Genomic DNA, 17837 nt, shown 5'->3' on the forward strand with positions numbered 1-17837 from the left:
CCAATGGAAAACCCTGTATCTTGGTGTTCTTAAAAATACTTGGAATAGAAAGTAGCTTTAAATGAATCCTAAAGTGAAAGAGAGCTGTCGCTCTGGATAAGAGCGTCTGCTAAATGACTAAAGAAACAGAGACAAGGAGAGAAACGAAGTAATTCAGAGATTTGTGCAGATCGCAAACCAGGAAAGCTAATGCTACCAAGTCAAGCCGTTTCTCATTCCTCGTCTTTTAATGGATTTAATTTGCATCCCCATCAGCAGGGAGGCTCTGTGGAAACAGTGACTGAGTAAACCACTGTTGTGTGTGCAGTGCCGTAAAGGGATAAATAGTTGGAAATTCAACTCATCCGTTCTGCATTTGCCTCTCTCCCTCTCTCCCCCGCTCTCTCAAACACAAACTGCGGTAGTTTGTAGAGGCAGATTTACTGAACTGAATTCAGAAACTGCGACATTTGAAAGGTACACAATGGAAACTTTATGCTCTCTGCTTCTGGTGCCTTTAACAACTGTGGCATGCATGGTATGCTTAAATTTGGACCCTACAGCATCATAAGTCAAAAACAAATTGTCGAGGGAGGGCATGAGCATTCAAAACGTTGTACATGGATGGATCATCATGGTCAATAAACGTCAGGGACTTCTTAGGAAAGTATTACTGTAATAGTATAAAGAATGTAATCGTATGTCAGCTTTCAATGATTCAAACGCTTCCAAAAAACCCACCAGGGGTTGACTTTGACTCTGGATAGGTACACAGCAAACACCTGGTGGTGTCGATCAGCTGCTGGCTACCTACGAAACACAACATGTTCTCAGAGGGAGTGAAATCGAATTGACCAAGTGCTCACCAGACCACAGATGCCTGGTGGTGAGGAATAAATCCCCATGCCCTGGCGGAGTCCGCCTGACCAACAGCCCTCAGACCTCCTGGGCTGGACAGACGAGTGGGATGAAGAAGCGGATGTCCAGAAGAGGAGGAGGAGGCGGAGGAACATTAGGGCTACTGTCAAAGAGAAGTGAACAAGTGGGAGCCATTCTTTGTTAGGACTAACGGATGCTGTCAAGCTACCGCAAGGCTTTCGGCTCCCTCTTGCTCCACTCACTTGCTTTCTGTTCACAGACGGTGGCAAAGATCCAACCATTATACCACAAGGAATAGACAAAAGAACACCAAGCTAACATGAACCCAGACTAATGCCTACTGAAAAGAAAATCCTTTTCCAAACAACTGTGAGCCAGGTCTTCCAAAATATTTTTCCCCGTTTAATTTTCTCATCTAAAAGATGACCAGATGACAGAGGGGCTAGGTGCTTTCTACCCAGCCTGGCTGCTCTGTGCTGGGAAGAAAGAGCCCAGATGGAGGCATGTCCTCCACAGCCCCCTCCCTGGGCTCCAGACGGGGCCAGAGTCAGAGCTGGGGCATGCCAGACATCTGGGAGAGGGAGCTGGGCAGAAGAGACAGATTTCTGGGTGTCTAGCAGCCCAACCTGGCTTATCCGGGCCCCCGCCTGGCCCACTTCCAGCGCACTGGGACACTGGCGCAGGGCCATAACCCTCCGTCTGGTTGAACTCGTTTTTGAATCCATGTCATGAGTGGATCCATGAGAGTCCATGGCGACGAACCAGGCCGACGAACCAGGCCAACCACTGTGTAGGACAAGAGGACTGAGTGGGGGTGGCAGTGAAACACTAGGGACCATGGAAGTGAAAACATGACGTCGCTTCATACTTCTGCGCCCCCATCTAGTCACTAACTAACGTAGTCTCGAAGGGGCTGAGGTTTGAAGAATGTTATATTGTCAGGAGTGCTAGTGTGTTGTGGGTACCTTGACACATTGTCTGCCGGGCTGCCCTCGCCGCTCCATCGTGTCTCCGTCCTCTCCTTGACGACGGTGCCGAGGGCCTGAGAGCCGTGCTGCTCTCCCTTCGGGGTTCTCGACGCGCCCACCTGTGACCGCTCTGCCTCCTCCTCTTCATCCTCCTCTTCGCCGAGCTTCTTCCCCCGCTCCTCGCTCTCATTATCGCTCTCCTCGCCCAGAATGTCGTCCACCTGTTGGAAGAGGTATGGTTGAGTGGTATGCCTGCTCAAGGACTGAGTAGGACAAACACACACACACACACACATATCTTCTCACTTCTGGGTTGGTTGTCTAGGACATCTGGCAACAGCCTGCTTTTGATGTGGCGTATCTGCAAATGAGGCTACATGCTAACTCTTAACATACGGATCACTCTGGCCTGTAACTGAGCTTAATTACCCTCTCCCTCCAGGGAAAACCCATCAGATGACTTTCCCCCTCCATTATTTAGAGCAGGAAATGAAGCGGAGAGATGGTAGGAATGGCATATTCCATAGCACTGAAATAGAATAGGCTACGGAGATAAATACAAAATCCAGATTAATTTAATTATTTTAAACAGTAATTTGGGTGTTCCATTAACATTTTACCAGAGGATGTCCCTGACACATCCTATTATGAAGTATAAAAATGAATGTGTGCTCAGGAAACACATTTCAAGGCAGATTACCGCCAATGAGATGCCACAATCAACAAACCAAAACATTTCAGAAAGTAAGCTAAAAAGATGGAAAAAGCTTGGACAAAATGCAAAAAAACTAGACAGTTGACATCTTTAGAACTTCAAGTCTCCTCTTTTACAATTCCCTATACCACTGGACCAATCCCAGTAGGCCTGCCTCCATAACACGAGAATGGGCAGAAATAAAGGCATCTAGGGTGTATCCCTCTTGATGTAGCACATACCTTCAGTATTACCTCAGTAAAACCAGCCAGAGGCAGGCCAAACCTGAAACAGTAAATCTGGGATAACATACTTTTTAAGATGAGCTCTTTCTTGGCCATCAGTAACTGTCCCCAGTAGATATTGCTAGTATTTGTGGGGAGTTCTACAGCCTACCTGCACTTTGGTATAGCAACCCCTGAGCAATGATTCCCCCCCATCCCCTCTTTGAAGGGTCAACCATAATAACAGTATTTACTGGCTCTTAGTTTCAGTCAGAGCTTTTAAGTTAAAGAACTAAAACACTACATCGTATCTCACAAATGGTCTGCTAGCTAGGCCACCCTACATCACAAAACAACAGCTGGATATATTGGTTTGGTCTTCAACTACAGCATTCATCAGTATAGGTGACTCTGCTATGTACGGTTCCTGACCACAATACTTATTGATTATTACACTGTTTCAGCAACACATCTTGTGAAATCTAATTATTATGTAAGCAATATGCATGTCCGTCGGGATGGTCAACTTGACAAAATTTGTTCAATTCATTAAATCCAAGCCCTCCACATCAATAAACATATCTTGTTGTGAAGTCCCTGGAAAGCAACACAGTTTGAGGACTTCTCACTGCATGAATTTGTTAAAATATAAACAAAACTCATCTCATTTGGGACATTTTAGGTTGTAGACATGTCAAATAAATTGGACAGGTACCCAATGAAATAACAAACATGGGCCTGTGTGAACAGTTTCGAAAAAATTAACTGAAATAGAAACACTCCAAGAGCAGCAACCATAATAACTGATAGTTTCACAGTACTAACGTGTACTATATGTATCCTGTCCTCCCAGCATGAATCAAAGCTATTGCTCTCAGCGAGTGGCTAGCCGTGGATGAGAGATGAGGGCATTTGGGCCTTGCCTACCTCGTGATGGTCTCAAATCACTTACCCTCACCCAGCTAAACCACGGTTCACAAAGTCAAAACACTTCTCTTACAGCCTTAAGCAGCGAGACAGTCCTCAACAGGCCCCCAGAAACAGCACGACTGCTTTCTTCAAGTTGCCGTTACTCGTCTTGAATAAGAGGCCAGGCAGACAGAGCTCAGCATGGGGGCTACTCAGTCTGGTTGGAGCAGAGCTGGTCGGGAAGTTTGAAACATTGATGAGCCACGGGGATAAATAGAAAGTCCAGTTCAGTTCTTACTACTATTTCGGAATATAGGAATTCGGTAACACGTTATATACAGGTGCTTGTAATAAGTGTTATTTAGTAGGTAATAAGGCCTTGATACAAGGCCGATTTTGTTTCTCTCAAATCCCTTTGAGGTAGTGGTTGCGGATCTACCTACACAACATGCAGATATGAGTGAGATTGCTTCATATCCACGTCACTATATATCCGGGAAGACGGACATGATAATTGACAGCAGGACATGAAAATCACTAAGGCAGACACACGCAGCTCTTTCTCCATCCTCTGACGCATGCTTCATGCTTTCCCTTTCATTCAATTCATTTCCGTCCGCTTTACTTCAAATGAAAGAGATGGATGTGAATCGTGTGCTGTTGAAACATGAGTACAGTGGATTCCTCTATTGGAGAAACTATTGTCTGTTATCTGTGGTAAAGGAGCAAGACCAGCGTGTTTGTTGAAAACATTTCTATCATCTGAGACTACAGGGCTTTGAGCAAAGTCTCAAAGCTTCTAAAAGTGATTCAGGGACTGGTCATATAACCAACCAATCAAAATGATTGACATGCAAAACCCAGACACACATGGCTGTCCAATCATTTTTAATAAAGGCAAATACCTTAAACTAGAAGAAAAACAGCCCAGATTCCACGTCACTCCAAATCATGACCAACAGCATTAGCTTCACATTGAATTAGGAGGCATATTTTGGAGGCAAATCTTTACCTGAGGCAAAATGCCCATATCAGGTATTCTGTTCACAGGAAGTTTAAGAAAAGCTGACCTTGGCTGTGAACTCAATTACTATATCTTAAGGGTGGTCATATCATGCTTTCACATGGAATAATGGAATGAGTCCTTGTTCTAAACCAGGAACTTTAGGGACAATGTAATCTTATAACAATTACTGGTACCTTCCTACAATGGCTTGTTTAACAAATAGTTTGGCACGTTTTGTAACGGAGTGGTCTAAACACAGCCTCCTTGGGCCTCGTCACTCATGTCCTGTGAGAACAGAACAAACCTACCTCATCCCTCAAAACCCCAGAAAGGAAGGCGTTTGAGACAGCGACCTTAAGAAAGATTGGTTGAGCTCAAATCTGTTGTTTTCATAACAGTACACATGTATGAGTTAAAAATTGGTATTGAATGTAAAGATGTTAGTAGGAATAGAAGAGACAACCTTCAGCAAGATAGTTTGGAGCTTGAGCAGCCATGACGTGTCCTCTATAGACCTCAGTGGGTGCACAGTGTGCTAGACACTCAAAGTCACATATGATTGCTATTGCCAGACTTATTATCCATTTAGTGTCTCAGCAGTGGCAAGGGTCACCTACAATGAACACTAAGTCCATAGCAAAGGTATTTCTAAAGGGCTGTGTTTGAAATGGGGGACAACATAAATAAATGCTTTCAGAGCATATATGTTCATATATATATATATATATATATATATATATATATAATACACAGTGTATGTGTATATACAGCGGTGTGTGTGTATTTATTTTTGTCTAGCAGGTCTTCTGAGGAAGAGGGGAGTTGTGAGTGAAATACAGTTGAAAGATAATTGGTCCGGACAAGGAGTTGGATGATCTCCCTGGACTGTGGGAGGAGATATCAACACGAGGTGGACTAAGGCAGGCTCAACCAGAAGCTGGCAGACTCCCTTCACACGAGGAGATCACAGGGTCAGTCAATAGAAGCTCACTCTCCTGACCTACTGCTGTTTGCTTAAAGTTATTGAAGAAAGAACTGCAGACGAGTCCACACCAAAATCCCACGAGGAATGGATTTGACACCCCTTATTGCCAACACCCATCTCTGACTGTGTTAGCCTGTCAGGAAATCATAGGTAGTCAGAGCATAGATTATGGCTTGAAGTTGTCGAGCGATGCAGGTTTATAGGCAATAATGGTTAAAAGCTTGTATTTGGAAAATAAACAAGCCTTGCTTTGGGGGAGGTAATGATGTGTTTTAGAGCGTGTCTGTCCCTTTAATGAGGACAGCCGAATGAGAGCAGGGGGCAAATCAGCATGTGATCAACAAACACAGGGGGAAAACCGGTTGATAAACAAAACTACATCTGAAAGGATATCACTGGCAACATCATTATTTGAGATAAACAAATCCTTTTATGCAGAGTACATCCATTAATAGGAGCTTCCACAATCTGTCTACCCCCCCCCCCCCAGATCAGTGGTTCCCAACCCTGGTCCTCAGGGCACCCTGTCCTGCCTGTTTTAGATGTCTCCCTGCTCCAACACACCTACTTCAAATGAATGGTCATAAGCAGGCTTCTGCAGAGCTGGATAACGACCCATTCATTTGAATCAGGTGTGTCGGATCAGGGAACATCTAAAACATTCAGGATAGGGTGCCCCGAGGACCAGGGTTGGGAACCACTGATCTAGATAACAGGGGTACAACTATCTATACACACACACACACACACACACTTCAAACTTCAACCCTGACAGACATGACAACTACTTGAGGTCGTGGAGGGAGAGAAGGAAAGAGAGGCTAAGTAACAGCCCCACAGCGGCGGCCTCTCGCATGCCACTTCCTTTCCAGCCTCCAAGCTCTCGCATTGAACTCAAGGGGCACGAGCCAGATCAAAGGCCGTATGCTTTCCAATGTGGCAGACCCCCGCCCTACCAGACTCTGCAGGCAAGCAATTACCCTGGAGGAAATGTGAAACTCATCATCAGGCACCCTTCAGAAGGAGCTCGTGGATGCCTCCTCTGGGGCACTACTGTACGAGTCCTCTCCTTAGCCTTCAGCTCTCAGGTACAGAATCAAAGAACATTTTAAGGGGGACAATCAAAGGACAAGTAATGGCAGGTTCAATTTCCAGAAGAGCCTGAATGCGTGGATGTATGGATACACCCTCCTCCACGACATTGGCAACAATGCAACTGAGGTCATTGAACTACTGTTTCTTAAGGGTAGGGTTTTAAAGGTATATATATATATTTTTTTTAAGGACATTTAAATAAAAAATCTGTCTGGGAACCAACAATAACAATAACATTGAACAAAACACCATGTGCTTTTAAAATTTAAATACATGTGGGTTTGTCGTTTCACTGAAGGTGAATATCTGCACGTCCACTAATCAAATAATTGTACCCATCCACCTCTTGTCCTTGATATAAAACGCGGGGGAAAACGTGGAAACTGAGTAACTAGTAACTCCAAATAGTTCCCCCACTCCTGGTGAGTTCCTTTGACAGTTTAAGGACTGAGTGTAATCCCTGTCAGGCTGCCAAGGACTGTGTGCTAATGTAAGGCTGATCAAGGGGAATATTCATTGGGCTCCAGGTTTGGGGACAGATGATAGTCAGGCTCAGGTGATGAACTGGCTGGTCCAGGGATAGTCCATTAGAGGCAGTGTCAAGGAGACCGCTCTGATGCCCTCTTCAAACTCGCAACAGAGAGACAGTAGGGACTGGAAGAGTACAACTAGTCTTTGTGCTCCGAAAAACCCTACAGGACAGTCAGTGTGTGCCATGCTTATACCCATGAGACTTGCTGAAGAGTGAACTGAAACCTTCATGTACATCAGACCGAGCTGCAAACTGGCAGCTAGGATGTGCCCGGATTCAGCACCATGGACAGCGCCACACAGTAGTGCAGCTGGTTCACATTATTATGACTGGACACACTGCTCCCTTCCGCAGCCTGAGAAAACGTCAACAGTAGAGGAGAAGCTGAGACGAAAGTGCTTTCAACGGTTCATGGGGGGACAAGTATTGGTAAAAAAAAGAAAAGCTGTCTGTCGCATAACAGGCCTTGTTTTTTTTGTTTTATTGTCCTTGTCAAATACGATACCGTTCAGCAGACTCCAAAACCCTGACCTGGGGACACTAATTCAGTCGACTGCGCTGTACACGCCCAGACTCTAACCTCCCTGTGAATGGACGAGGTGGATGGGGTGAGCTCCTCTTGAGAGCTGTGTGCAGAGCGGGCGATGCCCAGGGCTGTTTGGGGCCTTCCCGGGTCAGGCGAGTCCTGTGTGAGGCAGGGGTGACGGCCTGCAGAGCTGTGACATTTCTGAACCCATCTCTGCAGTGATCCACTCTGACGGCCGCTTTCCACCAAAGGTCATTGTGGGAGACAGCCTGAGCTTGTCAGCTCTGTCAGGAAAGAGAGTGCAGCACGTGGTGGTGGTGGTGGTGTGGGGGGTTAGATGGTGCTGTAAAAAAAAGTTTTTACGGCTTCTGCTGGTTTCAAGTTATAAGTTGGAGAAAACTCCAAAGTGAAGATTAATAGCATACTTCTCGGCTACGCCATCATCAGCAATCCTTTTCTAAAGCTTAAGCTGCATGGCATTCATTCAGTGAACAGGAAACCAGAGGGCCGTTTTGGCGAGCCACAGTCCCAAACTCATTCGAAAGGAAACCCACTGATTATACCGAGTATACTGTAGCCTTCGGAATGACCAAAATATGGAAGCGCAGCTGCCCTTATCAGGCCTTGCAGCTGGGTCTGCACAGAGGGAGGCTCGGAAATCCAGAATGTACACTGAGCTTGTCTGATTACCGGCAACCACACGGATCCTTCTAGTCTTCTGAAACATCCTCATCAGAGGGTCCTGCTCAGGACCATCTGTGGTTTGAGGAGGGGGGGGGGAAGTAAAGTTTTTTGTTGTTGCTGTGAGCCCTTACCCACCTTGCCTGGCACGGTGTCCAGCTCAAGGCCAGTACGCAGGATAGAGGGCCGTAATCACTGCCAGAGGTAGAGAGGGCTCAGAGTCTGGGACTGGGAGGACGGAGATCGACTCCCATCCAATCTGTCTGATGACAAAGATTACAGACAGAGCTGAATACAACCCATTTTTGAAAGAAGACATTCTGCCACACACCTTTTCAGCCTCTTTTCTAGAAGGGGCATACTCAACTGAATCCTTTTCTGTCCCCTACTGGCTTTTGTCAAATGTGATAACGGTATGTTTTCCTCTAGCCTCGCTGTTCTTGGCACAGAGAAGATGGGATGAGAATAACAGGGGGTTCAACACATGGAATCTGGAGCAGGCCATCACAAACAAAGCATCTTTGGCACTCTGTTAAGCGGAGACTGAAAAGATACACACACAAGGCCAAACAAATAACGCTTGTCTCATTACTTTCCACTCTTCCACTAGCGATTGGCTGCATCCAGTGGTGAGGATGCTGACAGCGATTTCTTTAGACTGCCTGTTGTATAGAGAGAGGCGAGATGAGACACAATAGAACTCCAATCTCAAAGATAAAGGGGTTTGGTTTGGCAAAGAGCCGGATGCTTTTCGAAAGTTGTCAGGGACCAGAGCTTTGGTCATGTTTGCCTACACTGCTCTCCCCGGTCGTGCTGAGCCTTTGTTGTTGAATTGAAAGCCGAGAACGGAAAGCATGGCCGTCTATTAAAGCAACGATAATACCGTTAGAAAATCATTATCCCTTCCTTCGTCTGTTCATTGGTTTAATGGTGATTCTGTCACACTACAACAAGTAACAAAATACTCTGAACACAGTGCATCACACAGAGTAAGTTCAGATCCCTGCCCTTCTGTATCCAAACAAACACTATTTCTATAGCAACAGCTCACCATATCACCACGCAGTTAACATCACCATGCACATCCCACTCCAGGGTCAGGCCCAAGGACACACAGCACACTTAAGATCTATGAGATCAATGCAAAGGCCCTCTGGGCTGCATCAGTGTGACGGATGACCTGGCCAGATCCCCTGTGATCCAGGGCTTAATGAGCTGGGCCTCAGAGAGGGGGCCTTGCATCACACACGTTCGGTACAATCCCTGGCAATATCTTCATCAGCACCTTCCACCTGTTCCCAAGGCAGTTCCCAAGGCAGAAGGGAAGTTAAACTAACACAAGCAGAACGTATTACATCATCAATGTGCTTGATTAGCAGTATCCATTCCAAGAGGTAATGTGGCAGTTTATCTGGTGGAAACATGGGATGAGTAAAGAACACTGTGATGGACCTCTACAACGACATCATTATGTTGTGTGTGAGGACAGCACATGCAGAACATTAGAGTGCATTTAGCTGCCATGGAGTCAAGGAATCATGGTACAAGTTCAAGACGAGTCAACCTATAGGGTCACCAATACCTTCATCACCATCCAATCATCACGTTGGTCCTGTTGACTATAGGAGCAGAGCGATGTGTTGACGATGCCGTAAACGGGTTTTGAGTTTGAGGAGAAATAGGCGGAAGGTTGTAAATCTAGAGGCCAAACAAAAAACAAACCAGGATCACCTTTTTTATTTTCCCTCTTCAGACTCTAGAACCCCCCCCCCCCCACCACTGTGATATTTATGAACAGTCAGCTCCCGCTAATATAAATCTCTGGAGCGCTGGCTTTAATGCTGATCCGTCCTGGCATGCCGAGTGAAAGTTATTGGGAGCAGAGCAAATATACACCCCTGGGCCCTCCCTTTCATGATTTATTCAAGGAGGAGAGACTTTCTTTTGTATAGTAAAGGAAAAAGGGGGGACGGGGGGTGGGCGAGGGCAGGGGAGGTCCGTTAAAAGCATGGAAGTGGAGCAAACTGAATAAATGAGGGTAAAAGAGGGAATTTTGGCCTAATCTGCCCTTCTCTTTAATGGTGGTCCAGAGCTTCTCATGATGCCGAGGAGCAGGGTCAGTTGGTGTCTGTCTACATTCTGCTGAGGTGTGACGGGCCGGAGAGAACCCTTGTGCTTGGGCTGAGAGGAGCACTGCCCAAACGCCTCGGCCTGACTAAGCAGGCAGCTCTTCCCCACCGCTGTACACAGGAGGAGATTCATTATACAGCAGGTCCAGTAGAGGCTAGGCCGTGTGATTAAAAGAACTCTGACTGATCTGACATCGTTCACAGATGGAACCCCCGTTGTCGTTCATGCTGCCGCGCAGCTGGGAGGGAAGGCTTCTCCACTGTGCTGACCCGATCCAGGGAACGCACTAACGAGCTCGCGTCGGAGTCTTACTGTACTCGCCGTTCGTTTGTACAGCCTTTGATGTGGCTGTGCTGAAAGCTTGAACAGGGAAAACCCTCGTGAGGATGTCAGAGGGAGAGGTGGAGCCCATGGAGACGTGGAGATCAGACTACCCACACAGACCCAACAGATGCTACACTGAGCATTGCTAACTGGGTAGAGTCATAGCTAGGAGTTCATGCAACACATGAGAAAGCGGTTTTAAATGGGTCGGCCCCAGGACTCAGACTCTGAGGGCACTGGAGATCCTCATTTCTACAGGATGGTGGCTGGTAACACAGCGAGTGTTACCACTGATCCTGTGACAGAGGCAGAACATCCCTCTTCTGGTTTTTCCATATTGTTCCATGTCACAATGTTGGCTGGCAACCGAAGACAAATAATCATTGTTTTCTTGTTTTAAGATAACAAGGAGATACTGTGAGTTCTAGAGAAAAGAGTGGGTGGAAGGATGCGAAAAGTTCCCCTCTCGCAAAAAGGCGGATGGGTTCATAAAGTTGAATCCAGTTAAGACTTCATTCCTCTGACGCAACCAGGCTTCTCTAAACATGTTGCTGCTGGTGATCTGACACATACTACAATAGGTTGAAACCAGTTATGACATTTAAATGTGAGCCTGTCCACCTGACTGAGATAAGCCCTAGCCAATTAAGACAGGCTTTTGTCAGATTCCCTTCTACACCCACAACTTTTGGATTGTTCAAGAATGTCACGACAGCCCTTTTAGCAGAGGCACACACAGTGGAGGGTGACATTTTAAAAACACACATTATCTACAGCGAACCGTCCTAGAAGTCATGCTGCTTCTCTTTCCTGGTGTTCTTCTCTGATTGGGTCACTCCTGCTGGATGTGTTCCGTCCTTCAACCATGGGCGGTTTCTCTCCGCTCCCTTAGGAAGCCGTAAGCCCCTACAGCGCTACAACACAATGCACCGAAACAAATCCTAAACAAACAAAATGTGTATTTTTAAGGATCCAAGAATAAACCCCACATCATCATCACACCGTTGAGCAAAAGCTGAAGACTTCATACAGTAAGATGAATTACAGCTCCTTAGCAACAACAACACAAAAAGGTCATTGGATATTGTTTTCAGGAACCTTTGGTTGTGTATACACACACAAATAAAACAGAGGATGAAGTGGTTTACGGTGCTAATGTCTCGTTAGCCCATCTACAATCCATATCTGAACGATCTGATCAGCCTGCTGTCTCAGAAAGGCCTTTCCACAGGATGGGTAATCAACCAAGCCCAGTGAGCCTGATGGTTCTGGATGCTCAGACCCAGATCTGATAACTGGACACCTCTGAATCTTGTGGCCAGCCAAAATGTCACATTTACACAACAAACGCTTCTGATCTTTGGGAACAATACCCTGATTCGACATTCCCCAGAGCATGAATGGACCATCAGCATAGACCATCTTTGAGAACACAAGAACTCCTTTAAGGTGGAGAGACGGTCCTCCGAGCTACAGAGGGAGTCTAATAGTGTGGATACTGGCACGAGCAATGATGCGATCCTTTTAACAGGCAAAAGGTCTAGACTACCGTGAAATACGTTGAAAAGACCGCAAACCCAAACACCGTTTCAAGGCCCAATCTGATCATTGAAAGACAAGACACCAGCCCTGACCTTTAGCACACATGAAAGGACTCGCCTTCGTCTCTCACGGGGGAAAAAAGCTAAGCAAATGGCAGCGCAAATGGCAGACACGACGTCCTGAACCCATGGATGTCAATTGTGTGCGCTACGGTTGGTCTTCATGTTCCAGACCCGGTGTGAATCTTCCCACTTTAGGTGGTGAAGGATGGTGGTAGATTGATTGACCAGTCTCTCTCAGTAGAAGCCCACTGAAGATGAGTAATGACCACATTAGCCGGACCCTTCATCAACTTGTCTACAGCTGAGCACTAGTAGCACATGCGCCAGGCACACACATTATAAATGCGGTTAGCTGTGTCATCTGTGGCGTCGTGCTACTGGTATCTCTCCCACCCCCCCACCCCCCCCCCCCCACCCCCCCCCCCCCCCCCACCCCACCTCGCTAGGAACTACAAGTGATGGTCATTTAGGCGATAGGGTTTCGAGAAATCATTACTATTTTGCATGACACAATCATTATTTGTGGACAGGCTCCAAATCTCAGCACAAAATATTGCCCGCGTTAATGAAAGCATGGGTAAATCTCCTGGTCCTGTCTGTGACGGTGAGACCCGCTGACGTATTGGCACACGTGTCCTGAATTGATTCAAGATGACGATATATAACCTTGCAACTCGCAAGTTGCAGGGTTATACTTCTGATGCAAATTGCATCCCTCTTTTCAAAGGAAAGAAGGCAGCAGACCTACGCAAGTGCATTTCCCCTCTCCACAAGAACCAATCATCATGTGCAAGGCTCCTGATTAATAATAGAAACAATTTCTGCAGTCACAATGACATCTGACAGGAACATCAGGGGTGTGAACAGCAGCGGTGTTAGGAAGCATGGTAGATGCTTAAATACTGCACTCATATGGGCAACATTGATAAGAAAAGGGCTGGCAGCGCAGCCAGAAAGAGGTAGCCTACTGGGATGGGCGATGCTTTAATGGTCAGGAGACGTGGTAGAGAACACTGAAGAGTGAGAACGTGGACCACCGCTGGTAGAGAACACTGAAGAGTGAGAACGTGGGCCACCGCTGGTAGAGAACACTGAAGAGTGAGAACGTGGGCCACCGCTGGTAGAGAACACTGAAGAGTGAGAACGTGGGCCACCGCTGGTAGAGAACACTGAATAGTGAGAACGTGGACCACCGCTGGTAGAGAACACTGAAGAGTGAGAACGTGGACCACCGCTGGTAGAGAACACTGAAGAGTGAGAACGTGGACCACCGCTGGTAGAGAACACTGAAGAGTGAGAACGTGGACCACCGCTGGTAGAGAACACTGAAGAGTGAGAACGTGGACCACCGCTGGTAGAGAACACTGAAGAGTGAGAACGTGGACCACCGCTGGTAGAGAACACTGAAGAGTGAGAACGTGGACCACCGCTGGTAGAGAACACTGAAGAGTGAGAACGTGGACCACCGCTGGTAGAGAACACTGAAGAGTGAGAACGTGGACCACCGCTGGTAGAGAACACTGAAGAGTGAGAACGTGGACCACCGCTGGTAGAGAACACTGAAGAGTGAGAACGTGGACCACCGCTGGTAGAGAACACTGAAGAGTGAGAACGTGGACCACCGCTGGTAGAGAACACTGAAGAGTGAGAACGTGGACCACCGCTGGTAGAGAACACTGAAGAGTGAGAACGTGGACCACCGCTGGTAGAGAACACTGAAGAGTGAGAACGTGGGCCACCGCTGGTAGCAGAGGGTTAACCACATCAAAACCTGGTCATATCACATGGAACCCAAATTGTCAATTAAATGGCCAAAATCCATTCCACGCGAGTTCATGTGTAGCGTAGGCCTAATTAAATTGTAATTAAGCAAATAGCCCATATTAGTTGGATAAGACGACAAAAGTACAAAGAACCGTTTTCTGTGTCAGTGATTTACAGATGGTCGGCAGCACTGCACTTCCGAAGAAAACACAGGAAACAGAAATGTGAATTAAGGGGGGGGGGGGGGGGGGGGGGGGGGGGAAGGAGGAGAATAAACACACAACAGTACTTTCTCCCGTTGAAAATCCACAGCCCAAGGCGACTAGTGTAGAGGAGCTTATATTCCAACCAATAAATTGAACTAATAACCCGACAGAGAGCGCCTCGGCACAGTCTCCATCACTCCAGCGTGACCAATCGTACTGATAACTAAATCATTCAATTAAACCTCCAGTGACTCAATCCCATCTGCTAGGAGACAGTGTGAACTGTACTGCAAGTCAAGGTCATCTGGGAAGAAAGCAGGCAAGAAGACAGAGACACACAAACCTCATGAAGAGCCTAATAACAGTGACAACAGTCACACAATTTATGGCAGTAATAAAAACCACAGACAGGATAAGGCTCGTAACACTTCTCATTCTATTCTTGGGTGACACCAGAATACTGTACACTGAAGTCACATTACACTAACCCTTACAGTGGTTGGTTATGACTGGAGGAATATGTAAAGTATCAAAAGCATGTTTAATGTGCTGGGCGGGTGATGAAACACGTCCTAGATGAAACTAAGGCAGATTAACACTCCGCTCTTGAAGACATGAAACATGATCATTTTGGCAAACAAACAAACTGCTGAAGCATTTAGTAGTTCTGGCTATGGACTAGGCAAAGATGAAAAAGCTGATTGGCAGCAGGATGCAGACTTGAGCTGGGAGGAAGGGAAGGGAGCTATAAGCATGGTTGAAAGTGAGTGAAACTTCAGAGAGACGTGGCTGCATGATTCAGGCCATATTAATTAGCCTCACCCCCTTAAAATCTTTGTGACGACTCTTCCTAATGAGGCAGATGTGGGAGGCCACAAAGTTGGGCTCCCTCGTGAATTAATTACGCCGCACCAACATCCACAATGCTCTGAGCACAGTCACAAACAAGTCACGTCTGTGCACACTGACAGTGGGCCCACTGCTCCCAGTAGGTTCATTAACATCATCATCTATTCTACCCATCCCTCCCGTTTGTACTTATACTGGGGTGAGTACTATGGGGTGGTATGAGAATATCCAAGCCTGCATAAGCAGCAATGCACCACACACAGTCTGACTTTGAACCAGGTGTGAACTTAAAGGGGACTGCTCATCATGTTGACCAATGTGCCACTTATTGGACAGGTTACAAGCGCTCTCTCTGGGGCATGGATTAGGACAGCCCTGCTGACAGTCAGGGCTTGGCAAGCACCCAGGCACAGGCGCTGCGCAATTCCCCGCTGACGCATTAGCAGCCCTCCCGACTCCATTAAAGACCATTATGCGGAATGGGGGAGCAAAGCTGATACACATTAGAGTTCATTACACCTGTCTGGCAGTCATTCGAGTGACACGGTTGGAGCTGTGAGAGGGATGCGAGTTGGGATGACAGACAGCATGGGCAGGGGGGCGTGACTCGTGGTTGGACGCAACGGGAGAGATGGGACATCAAAAGATGCTAGTTCGGCAATGTTGTTTGTTTTTCTAGGCAAATGCACGACTGCATGTCTCAAGTCTGCAAAGACATTTAGGAGCTCCAAATAGCAAGGCACAGCAGACGGCGTACCATGTAATCATCACACATTAGGCGGTGCACATGGGTTATACTCTGCAGGAAAGTCCCATTGATATGGAAATTCAACCGATTCAATGGATAGTCAACGTCATTATCAACAACTTGGGTCTCTCAGCGATAGATCGTAATGTAATTACTGCATTCAAGTTTGTATCACGTTCAGGTTCCCAGGAACTCGTGGAAACATGCTTTGGTAGCTGTTCCCTGACACCCACCTCTCTGTCCATGCTGTCCAGGTCCTCCTTGCAGAGGGTGTACAGGGGCATGCTCTCCGACATACTGGGCTGACGTTTCCTGCGAGACGGCCCCGGCTGCTCGTCGTCTTGGCTGGACCCCGCCACGGCCCCATCGCCCTGCTGCTGAGGCTTCTGGGAACCCCTGGAACACACGCACACAAAACCACACATTCATTTCAGATGATCAACAATCCTAAAAGAGGCGTGATACAGGTTGTCTCAGTTGGTGAGAGGCAGAGAGGCATTGAGAAGGCTACGTGTCCGTGTGTGTTATTCCTTCACCCGCCAAGATGACAGTTAACAGTCGTCTGGGCCTTGGGGCATGGGTGGTGTCCAGTAACTGTGAGGAGCCACAGGGGACAGTGCTGAGGCTAGCCCTTGGAGAACCACCAGAACTCATCTATTTCACAATGTCCCATGTTTGTGTTTGGGAGTGCATGTTTCTGCTTGTAATACACAGACCAGGGTATTGGTTTTGTAAGCAGGATGATTATTAAAAATATATATATAAACAATACTGAATGTTTTAAATAAGACTTTTTACAAACACAGATGTTCACCATAAACGGTCAGTTTTCAACCTAGGACCATTTAGACACCATTATCCCCAACACAGACGCAAGGAAGGTAGACAGGTGGGAAAGTAGTGGAACATAAGTAAGGGAGGGAGCAGGAAAGGAGGAAAGGGAAGAGGATAATCATTTCAGAGTGCACACTGGTAGCCCGTCCAAATGGTAAGGAACAAAGTCTCCTTGTGTCCGGAACACAGGCTTGTGTTAGCTGGGCACTTCCTTACAGCTATCTTTAATTAGTGAGCAGTTCTTTGATGATTCAAGTCTAATCTAAGTTTATGTAACCCCCCCTAAAAAAAATCCATTGTTCATGTACTGTATGAATAATGCAGTATGATGCTATGCTAGCCATGCTTCATTATGACTGAAATTAAACAGACATAGCCTATCTGGTTCAAAGAAAATTTAGCCATCAGCAATTGTAATTGTGTAGTACAGATGGCAGCCAGAAACTGCCCCTGATTTGAGTTGAGAAACTTTCTTAAACTTTTAAAGCATGATGCTTGTTCTACTTTCACTATAATTGAACGGTTCTTGCTGTACTAGCCACTTTTATGTTAACTATTTCTGGTTTCATAACGGCAACATCCGGTTATTTATATTTCTGATTGTATCCAATGTGTCAGTTTTCTTCTATTATGTGGGCTACGCATAAGTACATTTCCACACAGATTTTAGCTGTTGCTGGGTAACCACCACTTTAAAGGTTTAACAGGGACACCAGCACTCATACAATCTCTCTTGCCTGTCAGACAGCACCTCAAAACAAAAACCTGTTTGCTACAATAAATCGTATATAATAATGGTACAGATGACACTTCCACAAGCCTCTTCTCATGATTTCTAGAATGTAACAATGTGAGCCTTGCCATTTCCCAGGCTCAGTGTCTTGCAGAATCAGTGTGTTG

At 46.5% G+C, this 17837-nt stretch overlaps 1 protein-coding gene across 1 annotated transcript in view; it reads right to left on the reverse strand.

Annotated features, from left to right (window-relative positions):
• The window catches only part of ctdp1 (CTD (carboxy-terminal domain, RNA polymerase II, polypeptide A) phosphatase, subunit 1), a 46804-nt gene that overhangs the window by 17305 nt on the left and 11662 nt on the right, over positions 1–17837 (reverse strand). Inside the window, exons 11-12 of the mRNA XM_067256360.1 lie at positions 16337–16499; positions 1824–2047 (exon numbers count right to left, since the gene is read on the reverse strand). Coding sequence (XP_067112461.1) covers positions 1824–2047; positions 16337–16499 — 387 coding nt within the window. The remainder of the gene's footprint in view (positions 1–1823; positions 2048–16336; positions 16500–17837) is intronic.

The sequence above is a fragment of the Osmerus mordax genome, chromosome 18 (assembly GCF_038355195.1).
Source record: "Osmerus mordax isolate fOsmMor3 chromosome 18, fOsmMor3.pri, whole genome shotgun sequence".
Classification (NCBI taxonomy): Eukaryota; Metazoa; Chordata; class Actinopteri; order Osmeriformes; family Osmeridae; genus Osmerus; species Osmerus mordax.